We start from the raw sequence: 17,158 nt of genomic DNA, 5'->3' as shown, positions 1-17,158 counted from the left end.
TAGGGATATTTTAGATAAAAAGTAATTGGGTTCGCTACAACAGAGCCTTCTAAAGAAGTCTACTGCTTTAAGATGGCGGCAAGTCTGTCATTTCGCATCTAGTTCTTTGTATATGTTCCAACACTGTCGTTACTGTATTTCACATCTAGTTCTACAATATGTGATATCTACCATAGCCATATGTTGCCGTATGTTTGTAGCAACTAGCAACCGGTCGCTGTTTGTAGCGGCTGTCGGCCGCAGCCAGCTATGATTTTTTTTTTTTAATCTATCAGCATGAGTTGAACAAGATATTTACTCTCGGTCCGTTCCTCATTGCGTCCCGAAGACCGCGCTGTGTTTTATTTCCACTTTACCTGGTATAATTCAATAATCGGAATTTGGATGTTTATGACTCGTTCTCGAATCTTCCACAGCCGAATCGTGAATAATCTATGAATCGGAAATTTCGCAGGCCTCTAATAATTACAACATTCAAAAATGTAAATAATATATAAAAGGTGCATAAAAGTAAAAAAGTGCTTTAATTGAATCATTAAATAGCAACAAAAGAGCATGTTCAAGACTTTTTTTTTTTTTTTTCCAATTGTGGATGCTGACAGGGACTTACTTTATTTTTTGACAAACCTCTTCTTTTTGCTTTCCATGAAGCAAAGTTTCAGCAACTGCACTCATACAATCTTTGACAATCGGAGCGTCACTGAAAGACTTTTTGTTTTGACCCAATATCCACGCTATTTTGAGGGAGCATTCATTTGCGCGTTTCTGTGCAGTGAATGAATGAACCATGAGCCTTGAGGTGCGATCATATTGAGCCCTTAATTCCGCTATTTTTTGAGAACGGATGGCAGAGTTTATAGGGAAACTTTGCGAAAAAGCTGCGTGCTTCGTCTCATAGTGCCTTTTTGAAATTGCTGCTCTTTACAAGCGCTGCCGTCTCTGAACAGATGAGCCATTGCGGTCTTGTGCTGCCGCCAGGTAAAATGAACAAAAAATGTGTTGGTCCACTCCTCCTTAAACACTCTGTTTTCTGGATCAATCTTGCGTAGTTTTGAGCACGCCATTTGCCGTACCTTTTTCGGATCTTCCTCCAACTTCAGTCGGCTCAGTATTTGACTGTCACTCCGCGGAGTCTGGAAAGCGCGTGTGAGACATGCTGTTCTAAAAATAAATGCTTCACTCCCATTGGCTGGCTCACGCGCGTCACTGCTAAGGTTTTTGTTTGTTGCTCAACTCTGCTCTGCAAACCCGCAGACAAAAATGATTTTTGTTGTTGCAACGTGTATTAGTCGCGACAGTCCAGACGGCTTGGGGGTCCGGAACCGGACCGAGGTCGGCAGTTCCGTGACCTATGCTCTAAATATTAGTTCCTTACTTCACATGAATAGTACTGCTAGAGCACTATGCTAATCCTTGCCTGTCCTACCCTATTCTTTCCTGTCGTCCCTCATCTGCAGGGTTCATTGTGCTGTTTTTTTTTTTTTTTTTTTTTTTTTTTACAAGAATACGCAACTATGTTTCAAATTTCATATTACTTCTGCTTAACATAATCCAATTGAAGACAATCCCTTCGAAAAAAATGTATGTGGAATAATCTAGGTGTTGTTGATAGCAGTTTATATTGAACAAATCTACTTTAAGTTTTGACACATCTATTTAGATATATTATTATATTAAATATTTAGATACTCCCGCTATAATGTCAATATTTTGTCTTGAACAATAAACACTATTAAAACCCAGGCGACCCACAGGTCAGGGCTCCGATCTCGCGGCGGCTCCTCGGCATTCTCCTGCTTCCCGCCTTTCCCTTTCTTCTCTCCCTGGGTATCCGACCTGTGCTCCGCCGCGGGTCGCTGGCTGGACGCCGGTGTATTGGCTGGGTGTCGCCTGCTCTGGCGGGGAACCCTGCCTTGCCCTGGGCTTGGTGGGCCGCTGGGGATTCTGTGGCGTGCTGTGCCGGTTGGGGGGCTGCGGCTGTGGCACGTGGGCCGGGTGGGCGGACAGGGTTGGGTGTGGTGTCTCTGCTCGTCTGTGTGGCTGTCGCGTGCTTGGTGGGGCCCGTGTGCGGGTGGATGTGATTGGGCGTGCTCGGGTGGGGGCTTCCGGTGCTGGGACTGGCGGTGGGGCGGCGTAGGGTCGGTTGCCATCGGGCTTGCATTCACAAGGGATTCACACGATTACTGGCTTCTAGACTACAGAGCTGATTTGTGTACACTCTCCCCCTCCCAATCACTTAGCCTTTAGACTTCTCCCTCCCCTTCTTTCCCTGGTCAACAGGCCCCCCACATGGTGTCAACTGGAAATACACCTAGCTGACGATAGCACCAACATATTAATAGTTAGTGTAGGCGTTCAATGTATTTCTTGTTTTTGTTTGTGTTTCTTTTATCTTTTCTTGTGTTTCTTTTCTTCTGTTCCCCCATAACCCCTTCCTGTTCGCTGCTTTGTCATAATAAAAGAGATATGTTGAATGATCACAATGGAAGTCAGTCATACAAAAAAATAATAAGACAACGTTAACGTCCTAATGCTATCATCTAGCAATATCATCAATATTCTATTGTAGTCTTTTGTGGATATACGTAATTGCTTCCAGAGTTTAGTGGTCAAAAGACATCTGACGTGATCACTCCGGGAGGGGCGTTGTTGTCATGCACATGGTCAGTAGCGCTTTGGTTATCAGTTCGACCGGAATACCCATTCGTCAGTACACCGGTATGAGATTCTGACGGTATGATATCCTATAGCCAAAAACTCACGGTTTCACGGTATTGCAATCACAGCTCTAAAATGTGTTACTTTGAGATATCTGGGTTTTAAAAAAAATTCAATTTTCTTCCCCATTGAACAGGATTTTTTTTTTCAAAACATTAGCAACATAAGTGTAATGTTAAGTTAAAATAAATGGGAATAAAATAAATAACTGAAGTATGTGAAATTAAATTCAAATAAATGCAGTCCTTTAGGTGAGCCTAAACCCACAGCCACAACTCAACATTATCAGAACAAAAAGACCAGATTTTTTTTCCTTAGAAAGCATATGTGTATGAGTCGTATCATGTTTACATTAGACACACTCTTTCTCAATACATACAGTTGCCAGAAAGAAAAAAAACACATTTTACCACCGCGAGACCCACTAAATACACTGGAGTTAACTCTCGTAGCTGATGGGAAACGTTCATGGCAGTGTTTACTAAACTTTAATTTTGTATAAATGCAAAATCATATTGGAGGTATTGCCTCCTCGGCAGCCACCCTCCGCAAACATGTTTTACATGTTGGATGGCCCTCCTCCTCTAAGTCGCAGCCGTTTGTAACTTTTCTGTCGCCGAGGTATTCCCACACTAGCGATTTCGTTTCCTTCGATGGGGAAAAAGTTCAGGAGTTTCACCTCCTCCAGCCATCATGTAGCACAGCTGACTCACTGACACAGAGCAACAACCGGTGGGGGAGGGTTGAGCCTTGCAGGTGCAAGCGAGGGATTTCTCCTTGCATTTTTGGGACATAAAAATAGCTAATACTGTAGGGACTGTATGATGGAAATTTTTTGAAGGTATAGACCCTACCCACGGACGTCACAAAATCACGTGATCGCTGTATTGTTCCGCCCCCTTGTCCGTCATTTTGTGTCTGTATTATCAATGGTCTCAATTGATCGAGCAATTTATAATGCATTTCATGGAAGACTTTCGGATGCCGTAAACTCACTTGATGCGTTGCATAAAAGGCGTTATGTGGAAAAGCTTTAGTTTATCCATTCGCCAGATCCATATTTGATGCCTAAATCGATGTTTTTCGACCCGCTGTCTCTGCTAGCTACCCTGATATTTACAACTATCTTGTCCACACAAAATCAGCCTATTCTCACGAAAGTTTGAAAAACTTTAAGAGCTTGGAGGCTTATAAATACTTCGTTGCTGGTTGGGTGAAACAGGTCCTCGTCCACGAAAATTCGGCAGGAATCTATCTTGTGCTTGGAAAGGTGAGTTACGAAATTTTCAATTCAAAATCTTTTGTTCTTGCTAACATCCACTGTCAAGTCTAATGTATTTCATGTCATTTGTCAATGGAGCTAGGGCTTTTAATGTTTATATGGTTTAGCGATAGCACTCTCACTACATACATACGTGTATGTTGTCGGCGATTAGCCTAGCAATGATCTGAATTGTGGTTGTCAGCCCAAAACCCTCTAAATATATATTAAATGCATCTTACCAGATATAAAATGACTACTACATAATCTGTGGTAATCGTTTGGAGCCCAGTTTCCTCGTCGAATTGCAGCAGCCCATCTCGCTCTCTCCTCTCCGGGTCTCTCGGAATCCGGTAGAACTTCAAGTCTCTCCGTCTATCTTCTCTGTTATTGCAACCGACCGCCACACACGCCTTCACCATTTTGATTATTAATGTTAACGAGCAGAAAAACACGCCGTAAATAGGAGGAATGTACGTAGCCGTAACAGGTAAACACGATGTGTTGACGGACAATTGGGCGGCACCAGTCAGGAGGGCGGAGTTGTGACGTCACGTGGGTAGGGTCTATTGAAACAGTGACATTTTCATACCACGGTATACCTTGAAAGTGGAAATCGGCACATGTTTAGCTTTGATGTATAAATGACATGATTAGGTACACTTACAGTCCTCTATGTTCTTACAGGTGCATCCTGAACTATATGTGGACACGTCCCGAGGCGACAAACTGAAAATCAACATCGACGTGGTCTTCCCTCACATGCCATGCGCCTGTAAGTATTTAGCAAGTATTACTGTTTGAGAGGCTATTTATTAGGGGTGCACGATATTCATTTTTTGAAACCGATATCGATAACTTCTGCTCCTCAAAGCCGATACCGATAACCGATAATAAATATATAATTTTTTAAATGTATAACCTGAATTTTTGAACACCTGGAGGTTAAAAAAACAAAAAAAAAACTAGTGATGGATTCAACATAGATTTGTCTTTGATCTCAACAGATTTTTCATAATGACATGAACAGCGTTTCACTTCTGCACTGCCCGACAGCCAGCTAAGAATGAATGCACTTCCATAAACCACAAGGCTTGGTCTTTTTTTGCTTTTATGGGAAGACAGTCGTTTTGATATCGTGAAAGTACAACAGAAAAATACACATATTCAATACTCAATATACAGCAAAGTGCACAATCCACTTATATACACAACTTATTATATGTATAGCATAGCTCTCTAGCTTGAGCTACTAAAGCATTGGCTGGCTTCGATAACACAACTTATGAAGTTCTGTACATATGACCCTTCACCACAGAAGTAAACATATATTGCACATCCATATGTTATAGTAAACATAAAATACTTACATATATTTACGAGGCGGAAACGTAACAGAAAGCATCCACGACTGTCAATGCTAATGCTAGACACCGCAATGTGTAAGTGATTGAAACAAACTACTGTAACAAAAAATAGATGCAGTGAATTATTCTGACCAGCAGGTGGGAGCAATGCCCCACAAATGGTCAATTGATTTCCCATACTAGGGTGTAAACTGTAAAGCCAGAACAGTCCATATTATCGGTCCTATTATAAATGTTATTGGATTTATCGGGATGACGTCATAATTCCTATTATCGGACCAATAATTATCGTGCACCAGTACTATTTATTATACGTCCATGTTCAACGATGCTCAATTCCTGTCAGATCTCAGCATCGACGCCATGGACGTGGCTGGCGAGCAGCAGCTAGATGTAGAGCACAACCTCTTCAAGCAGCGGCTGGACAAAGACCTCCAACCTGTCACGCAAGAGGCGGAGAAACATGGTAATATTTTTTTTCCCAACGTTAACTGTTTAATCCAAATCTAACGATGCGATATCCGCGCAGAACTCGGGAAAGCCGACGACGGACAAGCGTTCGACCCCAGCACACTCGACCCGAAACGGTGCGAGAGCTGCTACGGTGCCGAGACGGAGGAACTCAAGTGAGGAAGATTTGAGGTTACAAAGGCATTTCGGGATTTATTTTTACTTCTTTTATGATGTTCGCTTTGCTTGCAGGTGCTGCAACACCTGCGATGACGTGCGCGAGGCTTACCGTCGTCGGGGCTGGGCTTTCAAAAGCGCCGACACCATCGAGCAGTGCAAACGAGAAGGTTTCACACAGAAAATGCAGGAGCAGAAAAATGAAGGCTGCAAAGTGTACGGCGTTCTGGAGGTTAATAAGGTATTCGCCAACGCCGGAGTTGTTCATTATGTCGACTTTTGGATTCACCCTATATGCAACTTTGACTTCCAGGTCGCGGGAAACTTCCACTTTGCTCCTGGAAAAAGTTTCCAGCAGTCGCATGTGCACGGTAAGAATACAAGTTCATTTTTAGGCTCGCAATCCTCACGTCGAATCGTCAAAGGTTTCTGAATACTTAGCGAGGAGCTGTAGTTTTTTTTTTTTTTTTTCAATTAATTAAATGATTGAATGTTGTCAAAGAGTATTGAAAAATCAATTATCAAGACTTGTAGAGATCCATAACTCTTGAAATTGTGCAATAAAAAACATTTTTGTAACAGTTTGCCTCTGCATAGCTGAAACTGATGACATAGTCAAAGGCAAGGATTCTGCCAGAAGACATTGGATTCAATGGAAAACAGTCGAAACCCGTTGACTTTATCGAGCAATGAGTAGCAATACGAAATTTAAAGTGGGTCAGAGGAGAAAGTAAGTCTCTAGGAAAATCAGGTGACTTGAACTCTGGTTATTTATTATGTACTTAATTATATTTATTTTTATCAATGTTAGTGTTTTTGAGGGCCATAACTAAAGTGCGTCCCTTTTTAAATTCATTTTAACTTTGTTTTCATTAACATTTTATTGGAATTTTACTTACTCATAAAAATAGATAAATAAAAAATACTGAAAAAAATATTTTCTTAAAATTGTATGTATGGTGGACACCAGGTCTTCAGGAGACGTTTTTTTTTTTTTACATTAGCAGATATAGTCACTTGCTATATGCTTGTTCAGAAACCTTTGACTTTAATGCATCCTCCCAGGTTCTACTCTTACTATTACCACCTACTACTGCCTTCATTCATTCATTCATTCATCCATCTATGGCCCTCACTCCCTTTGTCAAAATGGATGGATGGGACGTCTATTGCAATTAATGGGTGTTTTCAATATGTCAATGTTTCTTTCTTTTGCTAACTACCAAAACACATAATCTGTAATCTGGATTGGCAGTGAATAGGTTATGCAGTGATCCCTTGTTTTTTTGCGGTTAATGGGACCCCCCCCCCCCCCCCCCCCAATCCACCTGCGAAAATTGAAAATCTGCGAAGTAGAGGCATAGCTTAGATTCAGTTCGATTCAATACACTTTATTACGTAAAAAGAAAAAAAATGGTTATGTGTTGAGTGAATTTATTCAGATTTAACAGCATTGGAAAAATATAAGACAATTTTTTTTTTTTTTTTTTTTTTTAAAAAAAGGGTTAAACCTGGGTCGGGGTGGCCTTATATGTACAGCACAGGACAAAAGTTTGAACACACCTCATCCAATATAACACAAATGAAGGGTTGAAGGGTGCCCGAAAGTTTAAGACGACACTCGCCACGCTAAATGTTAATGTTATCGCGCGAATGCTATGCTAACGAGCTACTAGGCATGTGCCGGTATGAGATTCTGACGGTATGATAGCCTTAAGCAAAAATATCACAGTATAACGGTTAGAGCTGAAACGAATACTCGAGGAACTCGAGTTTAAAAACTGATCCGAGTAATTTTATTCACCTCGAGGAATCGTTTAATTTTGCCAGCTCTAAGCATCATGTTTTGCCGGGACTACTTTTAATGCGTGACAACGCGCTGACGTCACGTGCGTAGAGGAAGAAGCAATAAAAAAATATAAAAACCTTTCTGCAGCCGACAGCCGCTCCAAACTACACCGACGTTGCTAAAAACTAGCCCGCATGATGTTACGGTGGTAGCAGGTAGCATCTGATGCGTCTCATAGATATCACATGTATGTTGAACTAGACGCGAAATGACAGAGTCAGCGGTGTTAGTAAACAGCCGCCATCTTAAAGCGGTACAATTCTCAGCGCTAATAAATAGAGGTGTGCAAAATTTCCGATTCTTAGATTATTCGCGATTCGGCCGTGGAAGATTCGAGAACGATTCACAAACATCCAAATTCCGATTATTGAAATATGCCAAGTAAAGCGGAAGTACAACACACTCAGCGCGCCGCGCAGACTTCGGGACGGAACGGAGCGGGAGTAGCTAAACATTATGCTTCTCATTAACCGGCCCCTCGGGTAATGCCAACGCTCAACTCACGGCTCTAGCTCAACTCATGCCACGAGATAAAAAAACACAACAACATACCTGACTGCTGCCGAAAAGCTGCTACAAGTACAGCTAAGCTACATAATGTTACGGTAGATATCATTTATATAGGACTAGATGGATTATAGACTCGGTAGCGGTAGCAGCACATCTGCAAAAAGCTAGATGCGGGCGTTAGTAAACGGCCGCCATCTTAAAGCAGTAAACTTCCCTGCAATGCTGTTGTAGCGAACCTTCCAAGCAAACCTAATTAACTTTTTATCTAAAATACTCCTAAATCGGTAAAATATTGACTTGAATCTATCTTTAAAATAGTTTTAAAACTTTCACATGTCAAAAGTAGACAAAAGGGAAATTATGGAATAACGGGAGCAATTTTAACAACTTTAACGGTTGATTCACAACATTAAATTAATTGAATGTAGTTTAAAGCTGCTGACACAGAATGGGGACTGGAGTTTTTTTATTTAATGTTATTTTTGTATATTTGTTTACTGCTATATGTTAACTTGATACTGAAATAGTAGTTTGGTTTAGCCTGAGAGTATTTTTGAACAATTTCGGAACTAATGTACAAAACTTTATTTTTTAAAAAAAAAAAAAAAAAAAGGAGGGGGGTGCATCAATAATCGTTTTATAATCGAATGGGAGCCTCTGAATCGTAATCGTAATCGAATCGTTAGGTGCCCAAAGATTCCCAGCTCTACTAATAAATAAGATTAACGTTACTGTCACTCGCTCACGTAATGTTAGCCCTGCGGAGGGCTAGGTTTCTATTAAGACCACTGTCGATGCGTGGATAACGTGTTTTACATACAGGCTTTATTTAATCTGTGAAAACATAGCGCTGTAGAGTGATGAGGGTGTAAAATGAAAATATGATAAAGCTAACTGTCAATTTTAGCTCAGTAGTCATTGCTGGATAAAACACCAACAAGCACTGGTCCCTAATGTGCTCCAATACAGCAGGTATCATACTGTAACGTTGACAAAGAGTCACCTGCTTCGTGAGGTTGCAATTATTTCTTTTTTGCGAACTTGTGGAACGACAACAACAACAGGAAGGCACGTCTCTAGCTCTCCCGCACCTCCCTCACCCTCGCACGTCACGCGGTGCATTCAGGAACGCATGCAAATATCCCCGCCATATTATAACTTGATATGTTACAATACATTTATTTTGAACACTGCAAAAACTCAAAATCCTATCAGGACTTGCGGTTTAGACTAACTTAAAACTTTTAACTAGAATTTAAAAATGGCTTGGCACAAATGGAAATTCAATTGAAACACGTGGGAAAAACGCTTAACTTTTAAGTGATGTGTGTTATCAAGCGTGATGGCATTTTTAGGTAAGATATATATATATATATATAAGATCTAAAAGTTTTTGTAGTGAAAGCAGTGAATTGGTCTTGTTTTTTTTTTTATTCTAGTCACATATGAGAGGCAATTGTTGGCTGTTTTCAACAATGTACATTGAAAATAAAGACATTGATTGACTGAAAATGGTTCAATATTAGATGTTTTGTTTTCTCATGTATATTTATAATTGCTCTTTACCTAAAAAATATGTTTTGTCCGATTACTCGATTAATCGATAGGATTTTCAGTCAATTACTAAAATATTCGATAGCTGCAGCCCTAATCACGGTATTGCAATTACAGCTCTAAAATGTGTAACATTGGGGTATCTGGTTTTAAATTAAAAAAAAATCTGTTCCATTGAACAGAATTTTTATTTTTCAAAACATATAAGCAAATTGGAACATAAGTATAAAAGTTAGGTTAAATTAATTTAAAAAATAACTTAAACATTCTAATTAAAATTTAAATAAATGCAGTCCTTTAGGTGAGCCTAAACCCCCAGCCAAAACATTATTACCATGAGAATAAAAATAAGTGAGTTATTTTCCATAAAAAGCACGTGTGTACGACTCTTATCATGTTTATATTATACACGCGCTCTCCTTCTCAACACAGACAGTTGCTAGAGAGAAACACCATGTTTTACTACCGCTAGACACACTAAACATGCTGGAGTTAACTCTTGTAGCTGGTGGGAAATGTTCATGACAGTGTTTACTCACCTTTAATTTTGAATAAATGCAAAATCATATAGGAGGTATTGCATCCTCGGCAGCCACCCTCCGCCACCATATTTTACATGTCGGTTTCCCTTCCCCCTCTAAGCCGAGGCCATCTGTAACTTTTCTGTAGCCGAAGTATTCCCATACCAGCGATTTCGTTTTCTTCGACGGGGGGAAAAAGTTCAGGAGTTTCACCTCCTCGAGCCATTGTGTAGCACAGCTGACTCACTGACACTGAGCAACAACCGGTGGGGGAGGGTTGAGCTTTGCAGCTGCAAGCGAGGGGTTTCTCCCTGTGTTTTTGGGACATGAAAAAATAGCCAATACCTTAGGGGCGGTATGACGGAAAATGTTTGCGGTTTTGAAACAGGGACGTTTTCATACAACGGTATACCTTGAAACTGGTAATCGGCACATGCCTAAAAGCTACATTTAGTGTGTGATGATTACTCAGAGCAGACCTTTAAAGGCTAAAGCAACATTGCATATTCTCTCTTGCCAAGATAAGAAAACAAAACTTACCATACGTTTCAAAAAACAAGTAAGCCTTTGAAGCGCAGCCGAGCTTGAAGCACATCGTAAACACCAGCAAACCAGTCTCATTGTCGTCTCGTCAGACGAAAACTGGCATTTGTCTCGTTATGTTTTATGTTCAAAACACGTTTTCAGCTTGTCATCATCGACGAAGTATATTTTTTTCATGACTATTTTCGTTATGGTCGTCCTTGAAGAAAACAATGTTTACTAACTATTCATTTTGATTTAGGAGACGTATATCTATGTCGAAACGAAACAAATCAAATGTGGAATGTAGTTGACAGATATATCATTATTTTGTGATTCCCACCATCATTTCATTCCATTTGTGCAGGAAAGTAAGTAAAGATACAAGCACCGTCAAGGCACTTGGTTTTATTTAAGTGAGAACAATGCGCTATTATTCATCTTGAAACAACTAAGTCTGTTAAACGGTGGCTTTTTTCTATTTATTTTCCTGCACTGAACATGCTAACACATTTCTACCATGAAATCTCAGTGCTCTGCAGCAGAGAGATGAGAATTAACATCAGCCTCCATGTTCCCAATTTTTGTCTGTGGGGCTGCACGGTCACATTTTTAATGCAGGTTCAAGTTGACTCTATGGAAAGTTCAGGTTCTGAATGAGTACTGCCGCAAATTATTATTTTGATAGGCAAATAATCTTATTTTTGCGATGAGGTGACTAATCGGTTTGTATATAAAGCTCATTATTTACTGTTATGTTGCACTGGGCTTTCAAATTTAACTGGAAATGTGGAAGCAAAAGTTTGGTGTTTTTTTTAACGGTCATTGTTTCCATGCCAAAAGCAGATACAGTGGCACTGTACCTCTAGATACAAAAGCTTCAGTACATGAAAAATTAATTTAATAACGTTTTTCTAAACTTTTTTTTCCGCTTATTACGAAAAATGATTAATCATAAGAAAGATAATACAATATAACTGATAATTCCCACTTGCAGCAATGCAATAATATATCTACTGTGTTGTCTATCTCTTTATTCTAATTAGCAGACGAGGCATGAAAATCATGCTCAAACGTTTAATGAAGAGTTTAGTTTTCACTCTACCAGTCGCGCAGTGTAAAGAAAACTTGCATTTAACGTCCCATGGGTAATCCCCATTGCACGCTGGGTAATGGAGTTCTACTAACACCACAGCAACAGACTATAAATGTAAACAAACGAAATATACACATCACAATGTGCTTCACAATGTTCATGGACAGTTGTACGAAAAAGTATCTGAACCTTTAGGAATTTGTCACATTTCTGCATATAATCACCATCAAATATAATCTGATCTTTGTCAAAACCACACAGATGAAAAATCGGTGTCTGCTTTAACTCAATCCACCTAAACATTCATAGGTTTTCATATTTTGATGAGGATAGCATGCAAACAATGACAGAAGGGAGAAAATAAGTATGTGAATCATCACTTTTAATATTTTGTGGCCCCCCTTTGGCAGCAGTAACTTCAACCAGACGCTTCCTGTAGCTGCAAATCAGCCTGGCACATTGATCAGGACTAATCTTGGCCCATTCCTCTCGAAGAAACTGCTGTTGGTCAGTCAGATTCCTGGGATGTCTGGCATGAATCGCTGTCTTTAGGTCATGCCACAGCATCTCAATGGGGTTCAAGTCTGGACTTTGACTGCGCACAGAGATATTGGACTCTGCCAGTGATTTTGTCTTTAGCAGACACTGTAGGGTTCTTTTTTTACCTCTCTGAGTATTCTGCGCTGAACTCATGGCGTCATCTTTGGTGGACGGCCACTCCTTGTGAGAGAAGCAACAGTGCCAAACTCTCTCATTTGTAGACAACTTCTCTGACTGTCGATTGATGAACATCCTGACTTTTTGATATGGTTTTGTATCCTTTCTCAGCTAATACAAATCAACAATTGCATTAAGACAATTCTTACCAGGTGGGTGTTTTATAGTGGGAGGGGCAGCTTTAAACCACTCATTAGTTATTATTAGTTATTGGCCACACAACTGACTTAAATTGTTTGGTAAAAATTGGTTTAAATTACTCTTTAAATCTCCTTAGGCAGAGAGTTCACTTAATTATTTTCCCCCTTCTGTCATTGTTTGCATACTATCCTTATTAAAATATGAAAACCTATAAATGTTTAGGTGGGTTAATTAAAGAAGACTGTTTTTACATCTGTGTGATTTTGACAAAGATCAGATCACATTTGATGGTGATTTTATGCAGACGTGTGAGAAAGTCCAAAAGGTTCAGATACTTTTTCATACCGCTATACACATCACAATGTGATTCTCAATGCTTATGTATATGAAACAAAAGAAAACTATAACTTCGAAGGCACAAATGGTCGAGATTAAATGGCAAGCAATGGCTGCCGAAATAAGATGGTCTTTTACAGTGTTGTCACAGATTACTTGGAAAAAGTAATTGAATTACTGATAACTGATTACACCTCAACAACGTAATCTAGTTACTTATGCCAGGGAAGCTCAAGTTTGAGCTCCAAGACAAGAGTTGCCTCGATAGCTCAATTAGAGAAATGAATGCGACCCCAACCATAGATAGCTTTGCTTCGAAGGCTTTATGAACTAGAGCTCTCGGGTACAAAATGATGTGACACAGCCAGGAGCTGTAATCACCCAGAAGTACAATAGAGGCTGAACATTTATACTGTTGAAAGAGCGGTGCCGAAGCCCACCGTGAAACGAAACTTACTAAGAAACAAAACTCATCATCTCACAAACCTGGGTATTTTCCCATACGAAAACATCTTTGAGCTGAGACCTTGAGCACTGGTCCCGGCTAGAACGATGATAAGCTCAGCCTGATAAGCCACAGTCGCTCATTGTATTCATTCAGGGCATATTGGAAAACAGGAACATATCAGTCCATATTTGGGCATATTGTGATACAGTCTATGGGAAGGCACACTCAAACAGGTTAATATAACAATGATGCTCCATGTTACAATGTTCTCATGCAGGCATAACTAAAGCATACAAAATATAATGTATAATGGTTGTTTTAAGCGTGAATAAAATTCTCTCACACTTTACTGATGAATTTATTATCAAAGTAACTAAGTTACTTCAAAAGTAATTTATCGGTTACTTTTTACACATTTTTCTCCCTCTGCTGCCTCAACATAAGAATGATAACAGAAAAATGTCAAAGCATGTAATTGACTTTCCGATAATTGAATTTAAAGGGGAAGATCAGGATTTTTCACATTAAGGTTAATCTTCGACTTAGCGGGGGTTTAATTGGTCGATGGAGTTGATTTCAACCACCATTGACTAACGCTCGCTTTGCCACTTCGGAGCCCTGAAACTAACAAATAACTGACAAACTGCATTGAATTTGTTGAAATCAACTCAGTTCTCGACCATCAAAAGAGTTGATTTATCGTGGCAGTCTTCTTCAGTATATAATCTGACACGATGCATTCTGTGCGGTGCAGCCCCAGCAAGTACTTGACTTTCGGTGTGTTGTTTCCCCCCAAAATCATCTGGTGTTTCTTCTCTTCTTTCTGCAGTGCACTCTGTGGAAAGTAAGTCCATCTTTTCTTGGCAGACTTTTTTTTTTTTTTTACTAATTCCAACACGAGAAGGAAATTTTAGCGTCTTCATAATGTGAATTATTTTTAAACAAGAATAACATAGAAAAATGCTTGTCTTTTTTAACCACATACTGAATCAGTCACGCGTTACAGTTGCTCAGGAAATTTCTGCACAAATTGTTTTACGCCACTCTTACTCGACCCACACTTCAGAGTCTCATTTCACCTATCACTACTGTATAAAGTGGTATGAAAAAGTATCTAAACCTTTTGGAATTTCTCACATTTCTGCATACAATCCCCATCAAGTGTGATTTGATCTTTGTCAAAATCACACAGATGTAAAAACAGCTCTGCTTTAACTAAAACCACCTAAACATTTATAGACCCTACTCACCTACGTCACAAAATGACGTGTCGCTGTATCCGGCCGCCAAATTGTCCGTATTTTTTAGACCTATTCTCATTGTTTTCAATTAGTCATGCAAGTTATAGAGCAATTCATGGAAGCCCCGGTGTTATCTGACGCTGTAAACTCATTGGATGCGTTGCATAAAAGGCATTATATGGAAAAGCTTCAGTTTATCCATTCGCCAGATCCATATTTGATGCCTAAATCGATGTTTTTCGACCCGCTGTCTCCGCCATCTCTGCCTGACATCTGCTACCCTGATATTTACAACTATCTTGTCCACACAAAATCAGCCTATTCTCACGAAAGTTTGAAAAACTAAGCTCGTATAAAACAAAGACCCCAGCTTTGCTAAGCTTGGAGGCTTATAAATGCTACGTTGCTGGTTGGGTGAAACAGGAATCTTGTGCTCGGGAAGGTGAGTTACGAAATTTTCAGTTCAAAATCTTTTTTTCTTGCTAACATCCACTGTCAAGTCTAATGTATTTCATGTCATTTGTCAATGGAGCGAGGGCTTTTAATGTTTATATGATTTAGCGATAGCACTCGCTACATACATATATAATATGTAATAAATATGAAGTGCGATAGCACTACTCCAGATTGTCCCTAGTTGAATTTATTTTTGGGCTTTTGACCTCAATAGTGAAATTGTAAATTAATTGTATGACAACTGTCTTATTATCCCCTTATAATTATATATTTTCAGGTAGTTCATTCACAACGTCTGAGTGTATGTTGTCGGCGATTAGCCTAGCAATGATCTTAATTGTGGTTGTCAGCCCAAAACCCTCTAAATATATATTAAATGCATCTTACCAGATATAAAATGACTACTACATAATCTGTGGTAGTCGTTTGGAGCCCAGTTTTCTCGTCGAATTGCAGCAGTCAATCTCGCTCTCCTCTCCGGGTCTCTCGGAATACGGTAAAACTTCAAGTCTCTCCGTCTGTCTTCTCTGTTTTTGCAACCGACCGCCACACACGACTTCACCATTTTGATTATTAATGTTAACGAGCAGAAAAACACGCCATAATAGGAGGAATTTACGAAGCGCTAATGAATTAACATGACGAGTATACAGACAACATGGCGCGGGGGCGTGGCTTTGACGTCACATGAGTAGGGTCTATAGGTTTTCATATTTTAATGAGGATGGCATGCAAACAATGACAGAAGGGGGAAAAATAAGTAAGTGAACCCTCTACCTAAGGTGACTTCAAGAGCAATTGAAAGCAATTTTTGCCAAACAATTTAAGTCAGGTGTGTGCCCAATCACTGATGAGTGGTTTAAAGCTGCCCTGCCACTATAAAACACACACCTGGTAAGAATTGTCTTGATGAGAAGCATTGTCTGATGTGCATCATGGCTCAGTCAAAAGAGCTGTCTGAAGACTTGCGATCAAGGATTGTTGATTTATATAAAGCTGGGAAAGGATACAAAACCATCTCTACAAGTCTGGATGTTCATCAATCGACAGAGAAGTTGTTTACAAATGGAGAAAGTTTGGCACTGTTGCTTCTCTCCAAAGAGAGGCCGTCCACCAAAGATGATGCCAAAAGTTCAGCGCAGAATAGTCAGAGAGGCAAAAAAGAACCCTAGTGTGTCTGCTAAAGACTTACAGAAATCACTGGCACAGTCCAATATCTCTGTGCACACATCAACTATGTGTAAAACTGGCCAGGAATGGTGTTCATGGAAGGACTCCACGGAATACGCCACTGCTGTCTAAAAACATTGTTGCTCGTTTAATGTTTGAAAAAAGGCGCTTGGACACTCCACAGAAATTTTGGCAAAATGTTTTGTGGACTGATGAAACCAAAGTGGAATTGTTGGGGAGCAACACACAACGTCATGTGTGGGGGGGAAATGGAACAGGTCACCGACATCAATACGTCATCCCCACCGCGAAGCATGGTGGAGGGAGCATCATGATTTGGGGCTGTTTTGCTGCCTCAGGACCTGGACAACTTGCAATCATTAATGGAAGAATGAATTCAAGTGTTTATCAGGATGTTTTGCAGGAAACCTGAGGCTGACTGTCGGACAGTTGAAGCTAAAAAGAGGATGGACGCTGCAATAAGATAATGATCCAAAACACAGAAGTAAATCTACTTCGGAATCGTTTCAGAAGAACAAAATACACGTTCTGGAGTGGCCAAGTCAAAGTCCAGAATTGCACCCCATTGAGATGGTGTGGCATGACCTAAAGAGATTCAGGCCA

The 17,158-nt window shown here is 39.9% G+C and overlaps 1 protein-coding gene across 2 annotated transcripts in view; it reads left to right on the top strand.

Annotated features, from left to right (window-relative positions):
* ergic3 (ERGIC and golgi 3) overlaps positions 1–17,158 on the top strand; it is a 30,504-nt gene that overhangs the window by 1,548 nt on the left and 11,798 nt on the right. Inside the window, exons 3-8 of one of the 2 annotated variants that reach the window (XM_057846239.1) lie at positions 4,667–4,754; positions 5,693–5,812; positions 5,876–5,972; positions 6,049–6,214; positions 6,287–6,344; positions 14,497–14,511. In XM_057846239.1, the coding sequence (XP_057702222.1) occupies positions 4,667–4,754; positions 5,693–5,812; positions 5,876–5,972; positions 6,049–6,214; positions 6,287–6,344; positions 14,497–14,511 (544 nt within the window). The remainder of the gene's footprint in view (positions 1–4,666; positions 4,755–5,692; positions 5,813–5,875; positions 5,973–6,048; positions 6,215–6,286; positions 6,345–14,496; positions 14,512–17,158) is intronic. The other variant, XM_057846240.1, reaches the window with a different exon arrangement.

Source organism: Corythoichthys intestinalis, chromosome 9 (assembly GCF_030265065.1).
Source record: "Corythoichthys intestinalis isolate RoL2023-P3 chromosome 9, ASM3026506v1, whole genome shotgun sequence".
Taxonomy (NCBI): domain Eukaryota; kingdom Metazoa; phylum Chordata; class Actinopteri; order Syngnathiformes; family Syngnathidae; genus Corythoichthys; species Corythoichthys intestinalis.
Note: the sequence above shows the minus strand (reverse complement) of the source record. Positions and strands in the feature narration are given on the sequence as shown.